This window comes from Channa argus, chromosome 10 (genome assembly GCF_033026475.1).
Source record: "Channa argus isolate prfri chromosome 10, Channa argus male v1.0, whole genome shotgun sequence".
Lineage (NCBI taxonomy): Eukaryota > Metazoa > Chordata > Actinopteri > Anabantiformes > Channidae > Channa > Channa argus.
Genome location: NC_090206.1, coordinates 2,287,501 through 2,302,993, shown reverse-complemented (window position 1 = coordinate 2,302,993; position 15,493 = coordinate 2,287,501). Strand labels below are relative to the sequence as shown.

The window sequence follows — 15,493 nt, the reverse complement described above, 5'->3', positions numbered from 1 at the left end:
GCTCCACCTCCTCGTCCTCACTCTTATGTCTTTATATTCTAGGTACTTCTGCTCACATGGAGATGGTTCAGCCGTTACACATACCGGTCTAGTCCCACCAAAGTGCAGCAGCTGTGGCACCACGTTCCTTAGCGATGAGTTGGACATGTCCACGTTAGAAAATTACTTGCAGGGGACAAACATCGGTTCATTTTCTGATGAACCTGTGTAAAACATCACGTTCATCTTTCTGCTCCTTCTTCCTGCTGAGTTTGCTGGGATTTCTTGCAAATTTGTTTGAGCAAAGTCCCCGAGCAGCATCCCACCCTTGAACAGCTTCGGCTCCACTGGTGGCTCGGATGAACCACAACAACACACACACATACAGAAACACACAGAACCCACACTTCTTTCCTTATCAATAACTTCTAACCGATTATTATTTAAAGTACCTTTGATCGTGTAAACTGCCATGAGATGATTTTTGCTGTCTAGTCTAGAGGAGCTCTCTTTGAATTGCCTTTTCGGCAGGGTCTTCCCATTTTTCTTTTTGGCATCAGAATCTTGAGGAGTGTCTTTTCGTTTTCTTGGAGGGCTGGATTAGAAACTGCTGCTAAGACTTGTCGGGCATCTTAAAGTGTAGTTCCTGGGCCTCACTCTTCTTTACAGTCTAAGCAGCATTTAGCTATGCTGCATGTGGTTTGCATTGCGTTTTAAAACATGTTAGAATGCTAATCTCAATATTCAAGCTTCCACCAGTTTTGTTTTTTTTTTTTTAAAAGATGCAAAGACCAACAGTGGACTAACACGTTGTTCCTCTGGGTCCACGGTGTAACACAAGGACGTAGAATCACCTGCAGACGTTTGAGAAATGAATGGATAGTTTTAATTTAAGTAAGTGATGCTGAATGCAATGTGCACTATGTGTAAAACACGGGGTAATGTTGGGGTCAGGGGTCAGGTCAGGGGTTGAGGGTTAAGTTTAGTGACTGACGTCATGCGGAAAACATTGGGAGAAAACCACCCCACCCCCCCCAGGTAGATACACCTGAGCCAATTAACGGAGTCGTGTTCTTTTTATTTACACTCAAATGTGAACTGAAAGTAGCGTCACATCAGTTTGAGGACGTGAGGCTGAAAGGGGTCCAACAGCACGAGCGGACCGTGCGGGCTGCAGGTCCCACAGTGGGCACGTATCGGGCGCTTCGCGGTGGCGTCACGGTGCGCGCGAGCACAACTACGACGGTGGCGATGGAGAACAGGCAGAGCCAGGTAACTATGCCATGTTCCGTTTGTGTGTTTTTCTGCTGGAAACGTGGTTGTTTAGAAGAACCGAGAAATGTCAGCTTAGGCTAAAAGACAACAACGACTTGGCCAGAACCGTGTAGTTGTAGCAGCAGCGACGGCGCGAGACCAGTAAACTTTGACTGTTACAGTTTTACACGTTAGGCCACAAACGGGACACTTCAGCGTAAATCTTTGCTAGTTTTGCTATAAATGGCCTATTAGTCTGAGATGAGCCTACTTCAGACTTTTTCCCTGTGCTTGTAGTCTGAACATTAATTCAAATTCAAACATTGATTGACACCTTTTATTAGTAAAAAGGTGACTCTTGGGTTTAATTCCGAATTTTCTTTTCATTCTCATATCAACTGCAGCTCTGAAGTTATCCAATTTCAGCAGATTGTAAGTCAGTTTATACCTTTTTTTTCGTTTGTTTTCCACTGTAATATAATGAAAGGAAGCATGGGGAAAACAAACTGCTCAAACGTTTTCACAAGTGGTAAAAATGATTTAGTCTATGCCAGGTGCTGGTTCCGAATGAGAACACCTCCGTATGGGCAGCCTTGCTCAGGCTTCGTACAGGTGCTGGCAATCCTTGAAAATGTCGCTTTCAAGGTCTGAAATGTGCTTGGATTTTGGATAAAGTGCCCAAAATGCTTGAAACCGTAAACCGCATGTCTTTCACATTAAATACCAGTGTGACTCCGTAGCAGGTGGAGAAATAAACTAGTCTAAAAGTAAAACCGTTACACCTGGGCACACTGCGTACAATACAAAGCATGGATTTTTTATTTTTTATTTTTTTTAAAGAATAAATTCAAGCCTCCTGCAGAAAAGACACACAGCTTTTCAACATCGTTGAGTCTTCGCTTTCATGCCACATGTAAGGTGTGTGTGATCACTTTAAATGGGGATAATTTTCAGTATTTATTTATTTGTGCAAACACCTAATTTACCACAGCTGTAAAGTGCTACAAAATCGTTTGACTGTCGTGTGACTTACCATCTCCTAAACTGAACAGAAACCACACTCAGCGCCGGGATGTGCCGTGTGCCATGATTTGGATTTCACCTATTGAAGTGTCTAGTACAATCAAACTAAAGAGACAACATGGGGCCAGGGAGGAAGAAAAAAAAGGACGTTTCCTCATAATTCAATGCAAAATGAATCCAGCAGTTAACAATATGTAATTTGAGTTAAAACTGCAACTGTTTTGAGATGTGAAGAATGGAAGTCGCATAAGTATATGCCAAACACTGGATGGTTTGAAGTTCTCAAATGCTCAAAATTTAATAAAAAATTTAATTTGAAGTCCCACTTTTCATTTTAAAAACGTACAAAGCCATTATCAGTGTAGACAAACGACATTTTACTGTCTTCCTCGCAAATGTGGCCAGTGCAAGTGGCCCTGATCCCACTAATTAGAGATGACACCTGTCAGTTGACGACAGGAAAAAAAACAGGCAGATTAAGTCACTTAAAACTAAAACGGTCAGGAAAAAATATTCATGTTTACGTGAATCCTCAGTGAATGATGACTCTGGTAATTTAGTGATCTGATTAGTCAGTGGTCAAGCTGTTGACGGGTTTTGCTCTAATCCTGTGTGAGCAGAGCTGCAGCCAGTTGCGCGCCTTCTTTTTTAGTGTATTTAAATTTTATTCCTTTTTGGTATTTCTTATTATAGTTAAATACCCAGTTTTTTGTGTCAAGTTTACCCTGTAACCATGCGGTTGGAGGGAGTTTTTATCTTTAGACATGCAGAGTTCTCACAAGCTATATTGATCCCAATGCCTGATTTATGATCTCTGGTGACTTCAGTCATGCAACCCTCACCAAGACCCTATCCACCTTCACGCAGTATGTGGATTGTCACACCAGGGTGGAGAAGACGCTGGACCTAATGTATTCAAATGTTCAAGAGGCCTACTGCTCTTATGCTCCCCAAGGGACAATTCTACCTTTCCCTTCACCCTGTATGCCTCAGACTTTAGGTACATCTCAGAGTTCTGCCACCTTCAGAAGGTTTCTCATGACTCTGAAGTTGTAAAGTATATCCTTCATGGAGATATCAGAGTGTCGGCCAGGAGGGACCAGGAATCAAAGGACTGACCCTGTGGTCCAGGAAGGACTGCCTTACCAACTATAGCTACAGCCGCCCCTTTCTCTATACGAGGAGAGGGTGTGGAAGTAGTTTTGGAGTACAACTAACTGGGCATCCACCTAGACAATAAAACTGGACTGGTCAGTTAATGCAGCATCAATATACAGGAAAACACAGAGCAGGCTGTATTTTCTAAGGAGACTAAGGTCCTTCAACATCTGCAGCACCAGGCTGTGGATGTTTTATAAGTCCGTGGTAGCCAGCTCCATCTTCTATGCTCCTTCCTTCTATTTAATTTTATTTATATAGCGCCAATTCACAACAAATTCCTCTCGAGGCACTTTAGAAAATAAAGTCAAGACTATAAAGATTTATAGAGAGAACCCAACAATTCCCCCTTGAGCAAGCCCAGTGTTGAGTGGAGAGGAAAAACTCACATTAACAGAAGAAACCTCCAGCAGAACCAGGCACAAGGTGGGCGACCATCTGCCTTGACCGGTTGGGGTGACCATAACTAACTATAAGCTTTATTAAAGAGGAAGGTTTACTTCCGGAATCTGAACTGGGAGCTGGTTCCACAGGAGAGGAGCTTGATAGGTAAAGGCTCTACCTCCCATTCTACCTTTGGAAATTCTGTGAACCACAAGTAGCCCTGCATTCTGAGATCAAAGTGGTCTACTAGGATTATATGGTGCTATGAGGTCTTTTACATATGATGGAGCCTGATCGTTCAGAGCTTTATATGTAAGAAGCAGGGTTTTAAATTCTATTCTACATTTAATGGGAAGCCAATGGAGAGAAGCTAGTGAAGGTGAAATATGATCTCTCTTGCTAGTTCCAGTCAGCACTCTTGCTGCAGCATTTTGGATTAATTGCAGGCTCTTTAGGGAGTAACTGGGGCATCCTGAAAGTAGGGAATCACAGTAGTCCTAGTTCTATCTGTAATATTTGGGGGGAGGATCTGGTGAATTCTTTCTCTAATAGCTACAATTTTATTCATAAAGAAGGTCATGAAGTCATTGCTACTCAAAGTTAAGGGAATAGTAGGCTCAACAGAACTATGGCTCTTAGTCAGCCTGGCTACAGTGCTGAACAGAAACCGGGGGTTGTTCTTGTTTTCTTCTATTAATGATGAATAATATGAGGTTCTGGCATCACAGAGCTTTTTTTTGTACATTTTCAAACTATTTTTCCAGGCTAAAAGAGATTCTTCTAAATTTCTGGAACACCACTTCCTTTCTAACTTTCGTGTTTCCTGTTTTAAGTTGCGTGTTTGTGAACTATACCATGGAGATCGCCTCTGCTGGTTTACTGCCTTCTTTTTCAGAGGGGCAACACTATCGAGTATTGTACGTAGTGAGGCTGCAGAATTGTCAACAAGATAATCTACTTGTGCAGGAGTAACATTAAGGAGACTACTTCCCATTGTATTAACATATGGTGAAGCAAATGATGAAGAAATAATTTCTTTAAATTTGTTGACAGCTTTTTCACTTAAGCATCTGCTATAGTGGAAGTTTTCCCTACCTGCTATATAGTCTGTTATTGTAAATTCAAATGTTATTAAAAAATGGTCAGACAGAAGAGAGTCGTGAGGAAATATGGTTAAATTATCCGCTTCAATTCCATACGTAAGGACAAGGTCTAACGTGTGACTAAAACAGTGAGTGGGTTTATTTACATTTTGGGAAAAACCAATTGAATCTAATGGTGAATTAAACGCAGTGCTCAGGCAGTTACTGTCAGCATCTACATGAATGTTAAAGTCACCCACTATAATGACTTTATCTGTACTAAGCACTAAATCAGATAGAAAAATCAGAAAATTCAGTCAGAAACTCTGAATAAGGGACTGGAGGATGGTACACCATAACAAATAGTGGTTTTTGAGTTTTCCAGTTTGGGTGTGAAAGGCTAAGAGTAAGGCTCTCAAATGAGTTATAACTATGTTTAGGTCTAAGGTTTATTGATAAGCTACAATGGAAGATTGCTGCAACTCCTCCACCTCGGCCTGTGCTTCTAGGAACATGATAATTAATATGACTTGGGGGGGTTGACTCATTTAAACTGACATATTCTTCCTGCTTCAATCAAGTTTCAGTGAGACAAAATAAATCAAATTGATGATCACTTATTAAGTTATTTACTAACAGAGATTTAAAAGAGAGATCTGATATTTAATAATCCACATTTAAGTCCGACATCTCTTTGGCAAAGTTATACACCGATTTTTAGTAACCTCTGATTTGTGTAATCGTTTAAGTTCTCCACAGAACACTGCAGGTGATCCTTTCTCCGAGTGGCCATTAACCTGTTCAACTAATCACCCTTCTGTAAAAAGGAGGGGGACCGAAAGGTCTAAATGGACAAATTATTATTCACTAAATTTACTTTAAAATATCATCATCTTTATGTTTAGCTGTATTTCAGTAGCGTTTGTTTGCCTGTGGGTTCTGCTTGGTTCGGTTGAGTTGCTTTTCTTTTTTACTTATCCTGGGGAGAGCAGCTGTAACAAGGCAACACAATTTCCCTATGGGATCAATGATTGATGATCAAAGTTTTTTATTTATTTATTTAGTCTTTTATTTTGAACTTAGCCTGCTCTTGAGCCCATTTAACAGTGACCCAGATATGTGCTTGTACTATATGTATGTACTCGAAAACTGAAGCCCGAAAACAGTGTGATATGTCACTAATTTTGCTTTTCAATACAGGCTCTGGGTTTACAAGAAACGCTTGTCACAATACTTTTGGAAAAGAACAAATTTGAGTGACTTGATATAAAAGGTGTTAGCTTCAATGTTTAAAATACTGAGGTATGAATACCATTGAATAAAAACTTACATTTTAAATATTTATTTAATATTATTGAATATTAAACCCCAATATCTTCAGTCTATGGTATAAACTAGTTTGCTTTGTCAGTCAGAAATTGTTGGAGGGGACTGTAGACCGTGTGTGTTTGTGTGATTTATGTAGCTGGGATTATGTAATTACAAGCTACACAATTTCTACATAGGCCTTTATTATAAGGTATTGGCTGTGTCCTGCTTGTTTGAACTGAAGCCTATCCTTCAAATTCTGTGCCTAAGTATAACATGTATTGTTCAGCAATTTATAAAGTTACGAATAAACAAATATAATAGACTTAAAGACATGTACAGGGACTATATGAAATATAGGAATTGATGGGTTGAAATTTATACTTTCATGCTTTTTTTTTTTTTTCCTCAGTATCTCAGTTACTTTTATATAAATCTATTAACCAATGCTCAGGTTTTCCTGATGTTGGTTGTCTTATTACTTGATGTAATGATATCACTCTGAAACAAACCAGTACAGTGATCTGTGGAATATACTGTTCAGGGATTTTAATTTATGGTGTATGTATATTTGTGTAGTCCCAAAATATCTAACATCATTATTTGCTCAGCTAGAACAGGATAATAGGTTCAGACAAAAGAATCCTTTTGCAGCTATGATATAAAAATATAATTTTCACTATTATAACAGTGACCTGGGAAGGGGGAAGTCTACTTGCTTATTTACATGATGTACAGTATCTGAGTATTCAGAGGATTTGGAATAGTTTGTGGATGTAAAAACTGGTCTTTATTAAGTCCTGTTAGTGCAGAGGTGCTGTCACTGATTTATTCCTGTCTTGCTTTCCCTCTCAGGTGCTGAACCTGGAGCGGGTACAGGCACTGGAAACATGGCTGAAAGCCACCAACACACAACTGATTCAAGTTAATGGCCAAAGGAAGTATGGTGGTCCACCTGAGGGTAAGCGAGGTTGCAGCTGCTCTTCAGCTGCAGTGTGTCTGTGAAATATACAGCATGTTGGGCAACTGTGGCGCAGGAAGGTAGAACGGTTGTCCACCAATCTCACAGTTGTTGGTTCAATCTCCGGCTCTTATGGTCACATGTCGAAGTGTCCTTGAGCAAGACACTGAACCCCATCTTAGTTGCTCCTGGTGAGCGTTGGCCAGGAACATAGCAGCTCTGCCATCGGTGTGTGTGTGTGTGGTTGTGAATGTGACTGGGTGAATAAGAAGCAGTGTAAAGCGCTTTGAGTGCCAATAGGTAGAAAAGTGTTATATAAGTGCAGAACATTTACCTTGTTATACACTGATACATAGCATTATGACCACCTGCTTAATATTGCGTAGGTCCTCCATTTGCCGCAAAAATAGCCCTGACCCATCAAAGACATGTTCTCTACTGGACTCCTGAAGGTATACTGTGGTATCGAACTCTAAGCCATCAATAGAAGATCCTTGAAGTCCTGTAATGGTCAACGTAGACTTAAACTGTAGAGTCAATTATGAAGGTGATTTGGTTATGTCTGATCGGTGCTGACAGCCGACAGAGAAAATAATATTTAATACCTACGGCTGTACATGAACATAATGTTTTATAAAGTAATTGATTGGTTTGAGATCTGGGTGTTTTTTAAGAAGTAGGCTTAGTGAAAAGCACCAATACTTGGGCTCAGTCAAAATATGGGTCATCTAAAATAATGTATTTATTTTATTTATTTTTATTTTTTTATATAAAGCTGACAAACACAGGAAAAGAGGGGGTGACCCCTGCTTGACTTAAACCATACATTATTTCCCGCTTATCCTGTTCACGGTCGCAGGGGACTGAAGCCTAGCTTGGCTATCACTGGGCAAGAGGTGGGGTACACCCTGGACAGGTCCCCAGTCTATCGCAGATATGCACTGACAGAATTATAGACCTGTCTCTCTTCCTCCATTTCTGGCCAAGACCCTTGAATCAGCATTCTTTAATTGACTCTTATTTTCTTTTTTAGAGCAACCTCCTTGATCTCAACCAGTTTGAAAGTCTTCTGTCCTAACTCTTAATTTATCTGTAGCCTTTGACATTGTGAACCATCAGATCCTCCTGAAAGATTAAACCTCCCCTTTTTGAAAAATGCAACCCAACTTATTATTCAGACAATGGTCATATCTTGTTTACTCTCTCACTCTCAAAATTCAAACAACTTTTGAAGACAGAACTATTAATTTTTAGAAGCCTACATTTCATGAAATAAAAATCATTTTCTCATAAAACTTTGCTGTAATGTCTTCTCTTTGGCTTAGATTATTGTTTGCTTTGTACCTTTAAGTCGGTTTGGATTTTAAAAAAAAAAACATTTTTTAAATCTAATCAGTGACACCAGATGGAGGTGGGGGTTAGGACTAATTTGAGTTACAACAACCCTCAAACACAAAATTTTAAGGATGAAGTATTAGTTTGTCTGTGCAACATCACTCACTCCATCTCTTGTCCTTACTACCTTCAGTGTGGGACGGCCCAACCCCAGGAACCCGATCTGAGGTCTTCATTAGCCAGATCCCACGAGATGCCTACGAGGACTTGCTAATCCCCCTTTTCAGCTCTGTGGGCCCACTCTGGGAGTTCAGGCTAATGATGAACTTCAGTGGACAGAACCGCGGCTTCGCCTACGCCAAATACGGCTCAGCAGCTGTGGCTAATCATGCAATCCAACTGCTGCATGGCCACATGCTGGAGCCTGGCGTTCGACTTTGTGTCCGCCGCAGTACTGAGAAAAGACACCTCTGTATTGGAGACCTGCCGTCCACCACAAAGCAAGAGCACCTGCTGCAGGTACAGTGGCACTGTGGCTTGTCTGTGATAGCATTGACCAGTTTATCAGCTACACCTAATTAACAACATTGCATTCTAATGAACGCCACTACATTTAATCATCGCTTCATTTAGGTCTTAGTATGTTTTACAAAGGCACCTCATATGCTACTTTAATAGCCAGACAGGCATCTATTTTGTTTAGTAAAGTGATGTAGTTACTTACTGTCTTTAAGTATGACTTAAGCACCACATGGAGCATCTGAGAAGCTAACTATTGATCAACCACTAAAATGACCCTTAAAGCTGGCACTTAGAGCACATTTTGATTGATGCATTTCAAATCCTCTGTGGGGATGTACAGAGCCAAAATGATAAACTGTCATTGTTAAAGAACATTTGAACTGCATGGCATATTGTTTGTTGTTCAATGTTCAATATTAACTTTGCAGGACGTGAGGCACATTCACAAGGCTGTACTTTGTCATCATATCACTTCACTTTGATTGTTGTGGTAAGATGAGTTGCTTAGCCAGTGTGCATGGACTCACTACAACAGTGCTGTAAATTGAACATATCAATTTGCTACTAAAAGTGTTTATACACATAATGAATGCAAGTAGCAAATACTTTATTTACTTGGTGTGTGTTTCTACACTCTCTGGCCAGCCATCAGTTCTGTCATCCTACTTAGTGAGGCATTTAAATAACATGCAATGTGTAGGTCAGTTGTGTTTTAACTACAAAGATCACTCCAGAACAATCAGCTCTTTCCAAATTGAGCTATTCAAGTCATCTGGTGGTGACAATATACTGTATATTGCAATGTAACTGAGATGTTCCACTAAAAGAGAAAAAAGTCCTTCCTGTTTCAGCTGACAAGATTTAAGACATTACATATATTATATATCTAGGTCTTTGATAAAATCCAGTTAAAACAGAAATGTCAATTATAAAATGAACACGTACGTTGTTGCGTTATGTCTTAAAGCATTAAAGATGACAGTAGGCCAGTGGGAGTGAGGTTAGTGGTTTGTGACTCTGATCCTTCCTTCCAGGTGCTGCGTGTGCTGGCAGAGGGGGTGGAGAGAGTATCCCTGAAGGCTGGGCCTGGCATAGAAGGTGTGTCAGCTATAGTAGCCTTTTCATCCCACCACACTGCTTCTATGGCCAAGAAGATGCTAATGGAAGGTGGGTAAGCTCCATTTCTTTTTCTGCCAGCCTGTAATATAATGAGCAATAATGTAACACTCTTTATTCTATAAATTTCATAATGACCTATGCAGTGCATCCGTTTCAGATTATTTAATGGTGTGTTTTTTATCGGTAGTCTTTCACGGAAATAAGATGGCAGGGAAGCAAACATCACTTGGCATAACACCAGAATTGCTTTTGAAACAGTATTTTTCTTTCATTAAATAAAGTAATTAAATAATTTATCACGCCAAAGCGATTTGTCAAAATACAGAAATTACGCACTTTCAAGCGTTCAAAGTTTCCACCGACCCAACAGAGAGATAAAATCTGCATCATTTGGTGATTGTCTGTGGTTGACATCGTCATTTAGATTTGTTACCCGTTTGAAATGCTATTGTTCATAATGGCTCATACATACATTTTCAATACCAGACAGATCTGGACTGGAGGCAGGCCAGTCAATCAGTAGCAGAATGAGACCTGGCATGACTGCATATGTCATTCTAATTCTAATACACCTCCATAATGATTACGTGAAAGAAGTTTGAAATCTTTATTATTATATAATAATTTATTAAAAATAAAAAAACTAAACAAAATCACATGTACATACTGTAAGTAGTCAGTCTTTGCTCAAGCACCTAAAGCACCAATTACAGCCTCGAAGCTTTTTGAGTATGATGCTACAAGCTTGACTCACCTATTTGTGGGCAGTTTCTCTCGTTCTTCTCTGCAGTACCTCCCAAGCTCCATCAGGTTGGATGGGGAGCGTCGGTGTACAGCCATTTTCAGATCTCTCCAGAGAAGTCTGGGCTCTGGCTGGGCCACTCAAGGACATTCACAGAGTTGTCACAGCCTCTCCTTTGTTATCTTGTCTGTGTGCTTAGGGTCGTTGTCATGTTGAAAGATGAACCTTCCACCCAGTCTGAGGTCCAGGGAGCTCTGAAACAGGTTTTTATCAAGGATGTCTGTGTACACTGAGAGTCCGTCAGGTGGGCTGTCATGTCTTTTACTGAGAAGTGGTTTTTTACACACCATGGAATTACCAGGAAGAGTCCTGGTGGTTCCAAACCTTATCCATTTACGGATAATGGAGGCCACTGTGGTCATTGGGATCTTCAATGCTGCATAAATTGTTCCGTACCCCTCCCCAGATCTTTGCCTTTATACAATCCTGTCTCTGAGGTCTACAGACAATTCCTTGGACTTCATGGTTGGTTTGTGCTCTGATATGCACAGTTGCAGTGCAAAAAAGTATTTAGTCAGCCACCGATTGTGCAAGTTCTCTCGCTTAAAATGATGACAGAGGTCTATATTTTTCGAGAGGTCTGTAATTTCCTGGAAAAAAAAATCCAGGAAATCACATTGTAGGGTTTTTAAGAATTTACTTATTAATTCCTGCGTAAAATAAGTATTTGGTCACCTACAAACAAGCAAGATTTCTGGCTCTGACAAACCTGTAAGTTCTTCTTTAAGAAGCTCTTCTGTCCTCCACTCATTATCTGTATTAATGGCACCTGTTTGAACTTTTTATCTGTATAAAAGACAACTGACCACAGCCTCAAACAGTCAGACTCCAAACTCCACCATGGCCAAAACCAAAGAGCTGTCGAAGGACACCAGGAGCAAAATTGTAGACCTGCACACAGCTGGGAAAGAGAACCTACAATAGGCAAGCAGCTTGGTGTGAATACATCAACTGTGGGAGCAATTATTAGCAAATGGAAGACATACAAGGTCATTGATAATCTCCCTCGATCTGGGGCTCCACGCAAGATCTCATCCCGTCAGGTAAAACTGATCATGAGAACAGTGAGCAATAATCCCAGAACTACACGGGGACCTGGTGAATGAGCTGCAGAGAGCTGGGACCAAAGTAACAAAGGTTACATCAGTAACACACTACACCGACAGGGAATCAAATCCTGCAGTGCCAGACGAGACCCCTTGCTTAAGCCAGCACATGGTCACGGGAAAACTTTAGACGGGCCTGGACATGTGGATGATCCAGAGGAGGATTGGGAGACTGTCATGTGGTCAGATGAGACCAAAATAGAAATTTTTGGAGGAAGAAGAATGCTGAGTTGCATCCCAAGAACCCCAAACCCACTGTGAAGCATGGGGGTGGAAACAGCTTTGGGGCTGTTTTTCTGCAAAGGGGACAGGACGACTGATCCATGTTAAGGACAGAATGATTGGGGCCATGTATCGTGAGATTTTGAGCAAAAACCTCCTTCCATCAGCGAGAGCATTGAAGATGAGACGTGGCTGGGTCTTCCAGCATGACAATGATCCCAAACACACCACCCGGGCAACAGTGGGCCCATAAGAAGCATTTAAAGGTCCTGAGTGGCCTAGTAAAGTAAAATGAGTAAAATGAAGTATTAAGTTGAACTTTTGTTATTGACCAAATACTTATTTTAAACAGCAATTTATAAATAAATTCTTTAAAAACCCTACAATGTGATTTCCATTCTGTCTCTCACAGTTGAAGTTTACTTATTATGAAAATTACAGACCTTTGTCATCATATTAAGCGGGAGAACTTGCACAATGACTACATACTTTTTTGCCCCACTGTACCTGTGGGACCTTTATATAGACAGGTGCATGCTTTTCCAAATCATGGCCAATCAACCAAGCAGTTTTTTTGTTTTTTTTAAATACTAGTTTAACCACCTTTTGTAGCAATAACTTTCCTGTAGCAGTGGCTTAGACCTGCACCACAATGAGGAGGAATTTTGGACCATTCTTTCTTAAAGAACTGCTTCAACTCAGCCATATTCTTAAGCTGCCTGGTGTGAAGGGCTTTCTATTGATTAGAGATCTGGGCTCTGATTGGACTGCTCCAAAGGGGGGTGTTTAGAGTCATTGGCCTGCTGCATCTCTCCATGCTTCTGAGCTTCAGCTTGCTTGCTGCTGCTCTGTCATAATCCTGTTGGATACTTATTTCCCCTCCATAAGGGTCCAGGGCCAGACACAGCAGAGCAGACCAAATCATGAGTGACTTTATAAGGACCTAAGTAACCAGGTTAGTCAGCCTTGTTGGGAAAACCTTTTTCCCCCACTTTAGAGTTCTAGCCAACGTTATCCCAATGCATGACCAGCCAACTTATGGCTAATTGAGTAGCAAAGGGCCACAAAAAACAAGAAAGATCATGACCGCTTAGAAGTATGGGGTTTGCAGATACTTGTGACTTTGATGAAAATCTGGTCACTTTTTATGAGCAGTTTATGCAGAAAAACAGCAAAATTGGAAACGGTGCCATTACTTTTTTTGCAAGTCTTAGTTTTGGGACTGAACCCCTGTATAATCAGATTCTGGCTTTGTGCCTTTCGGTCTGATGTGTGAACATCAGACCCAAGCTTATGTGAGATGGACTGACATTAACTTGGACCCAGAGAACTTGACTGCACGGTAATTGGTGTATGGTTTCCACATGTGTAACAGCTTCAGGTTGCATTTCTGCAGCAGCCAGCTCTGTCGAGCCTTCCATGCTACTGAGGCCATGTGACTGTATTCTAGGGATATCCTGATGCTGACACCAGTGTCTAACATTGGGTCCATTACTGCCCTTGTGTACTCATAGTTTATAAGTCTGATGGCTCATTCACTTTATGTTGGTTGAGCTGGTAGGTGGAGATGGAAGTCTGTCTGTCTGTCTGTAGTTTGGGGCTGTTTTTAAGAGAAGTGACAATGACACTAAAGTTGTACACAGTAAAGTTGACTGCAAGGGCTCCTCTGCAAAGACATCAGTGCCAACCAAAGAAGAAATTTGATTTTCTTTACAAAATCTACACAAGTCTTTTCTTTGCACGATAGTCAAAGACTCAAGGAATTCACATCATTTTGGTTTTTGTTGCATCATAGAAAGTTCAAACTTTAATGGAAATTAGTTTGTATAGTACATAAAGAAGAAAATCTGTGAAAATAAAATCCTCAAAAAGACCATGTCAAGCATTCTCTTACTTTGTGAAATGGACAATCCAACTTTCAAAAAACATAAAAAAAAAATAATAATAATTGCAGCCATTTTTCGCTGGGGTCCTCACTGCTGTACCGTCTTCTTTGTCGCCAGCATTCAAGAAGCAGTTTGCATTGAACGTCTCAGTAAAATGGCAGTCAACAGTGAAGCCAAGGCCAGACGAGACAATTCCTACACAGAAACCTCCAAAGAGCCTCCAGCCTTTCCCCTTGAAACCACCGCGCCTCATCCCAAACTCCCCTCAGTCCTCAGTCCTGCCTCCTCCCCTGTCCCGCCCTGCATCCACCCCCCCAGGTTTTTGCAGAGCAGTGGGAAGACCCACTGCCCCAAAACACCCTTACCCTCCCTGCTCCTCCAATTCCTCCTCCTGTCAGGGGCATAAAGTGTCTGCAGCATCCCCAGTGATGCTCCTGGGAAAGGTTTGTGAGGCCATTGGGTTTGGCCAGCCGGTCTATGAGATCTACTACAGCCATACTGGGCCAGATGGATTCATCTACTTCACCTACAGAGTGAACATCCCTGGGGTAACCATTCCCTTCAAAGGGCTGGTCATGGTTTTGCTGGGACCTAGTACCACCACCATAATGGAGGAAGCTCAGCAGTCTGCAGCACATCAGGTCCTGCAGAGGGTTTACAATAACCAGCTCGACCACTAACAAGCTCATGAGATCACAGTAGGCCTTGTCCAAAGGCACTGTTTAAAGCTCTTTGTTGTTTGCTGTTACATTTGTATAAATATATATTAAAAAAGTTTGATTTTTATATGTAGTTAATTTCTGCATGCTGTTGTTGTTGTTGTTGTTGTTGTTGTTATAGTAGTAGTTGTACAGTGGTTTGTTTGATGCATGTTTTTTTTATGCATATTGGATTGGTTCCTCGTTTTAATAAAATGAGGTTTAAAAAGAGAATGTGATCCTCTTCTTATCCTACTCAGTAACAGGTCAAATCACAGGGGTGTTTAGTCCTGAAATGTCACTGAGGGGTTTCATTAGTTAGGTTTGATCTGTAATGATTCAGTTACTAACACGACTTCTTTTAGGAAGCTCGTTTAGCAACCTGTGCTTTGATTTGAGAGTGGACATTACCAAAACCTGAGATGTTTACAGTCGTGGTTACCAGAGGTGGTAACCAACTACACGCCAATCAGCCACAACCATATCACCCAGTTGTTTTAGTATAAAAAAGATTCTGCACAAATAAATGCTGATGTATCATTATGGGTTAACCACCTGTCGCCACATAAAATGTTAAATCAGCTCCACCTTTACCAACAGTGATATTTGACCCTTATTTTTTTAATATAGTTTAAAATGCATTGTTTTCTTATT

General features: G+C 40.8%; 1 protein-coding gene across 1 annotated transcript; it reads left to right on the top strand.

Moving 5' to 3' along the window:
* Positions 1-1,230: 1,230 nt before the first annotated feature.
* On the top strand, positions 1,231-14,821 carry dnd1 (DND microRNA-mediated repression inhibitor 1). Its single transcript, XM_067518827.1, has 5 exons — positions 1,231-1,251; positions 7,044-7,149; positions 8,678-9,003; positions 10,041-10,173; positions 14,259-14,821. Exons 1-5 carry the CDS (start codon positions 1,231-1,233, stop codon positions 14,819-14,821), a joined length of 1,149 nt encoding a protein of 382 aa, XP_067374928.1.
* The last annotated feature ends 672 nt before the right edge of the window (positions 14,822-15,493 follow it).

Bases quoted from the DNA above. Each gene is read 5' to 3' on its own strand.
- dnd1 (XM_067518827.1), top strand. From the start codon at position 1,231: ATGGAGAACAGGCAGAGCCAG. The intron at 7,150-8,677 runs GTAAGCGAGGTT...TACTACCTTCAG, and splicing joins GTATGGTGGTCCACCTGAGG to TGTGGGACGGCCCAACCCCA. The intron at 9,004-10,040 runs GTACAGTGGCAC...CCTTCCTTCCAG, and splicing joins AGCAAGAGCACCTGCTGCAG to GTGCTGCGTGTGCTGGCAGA.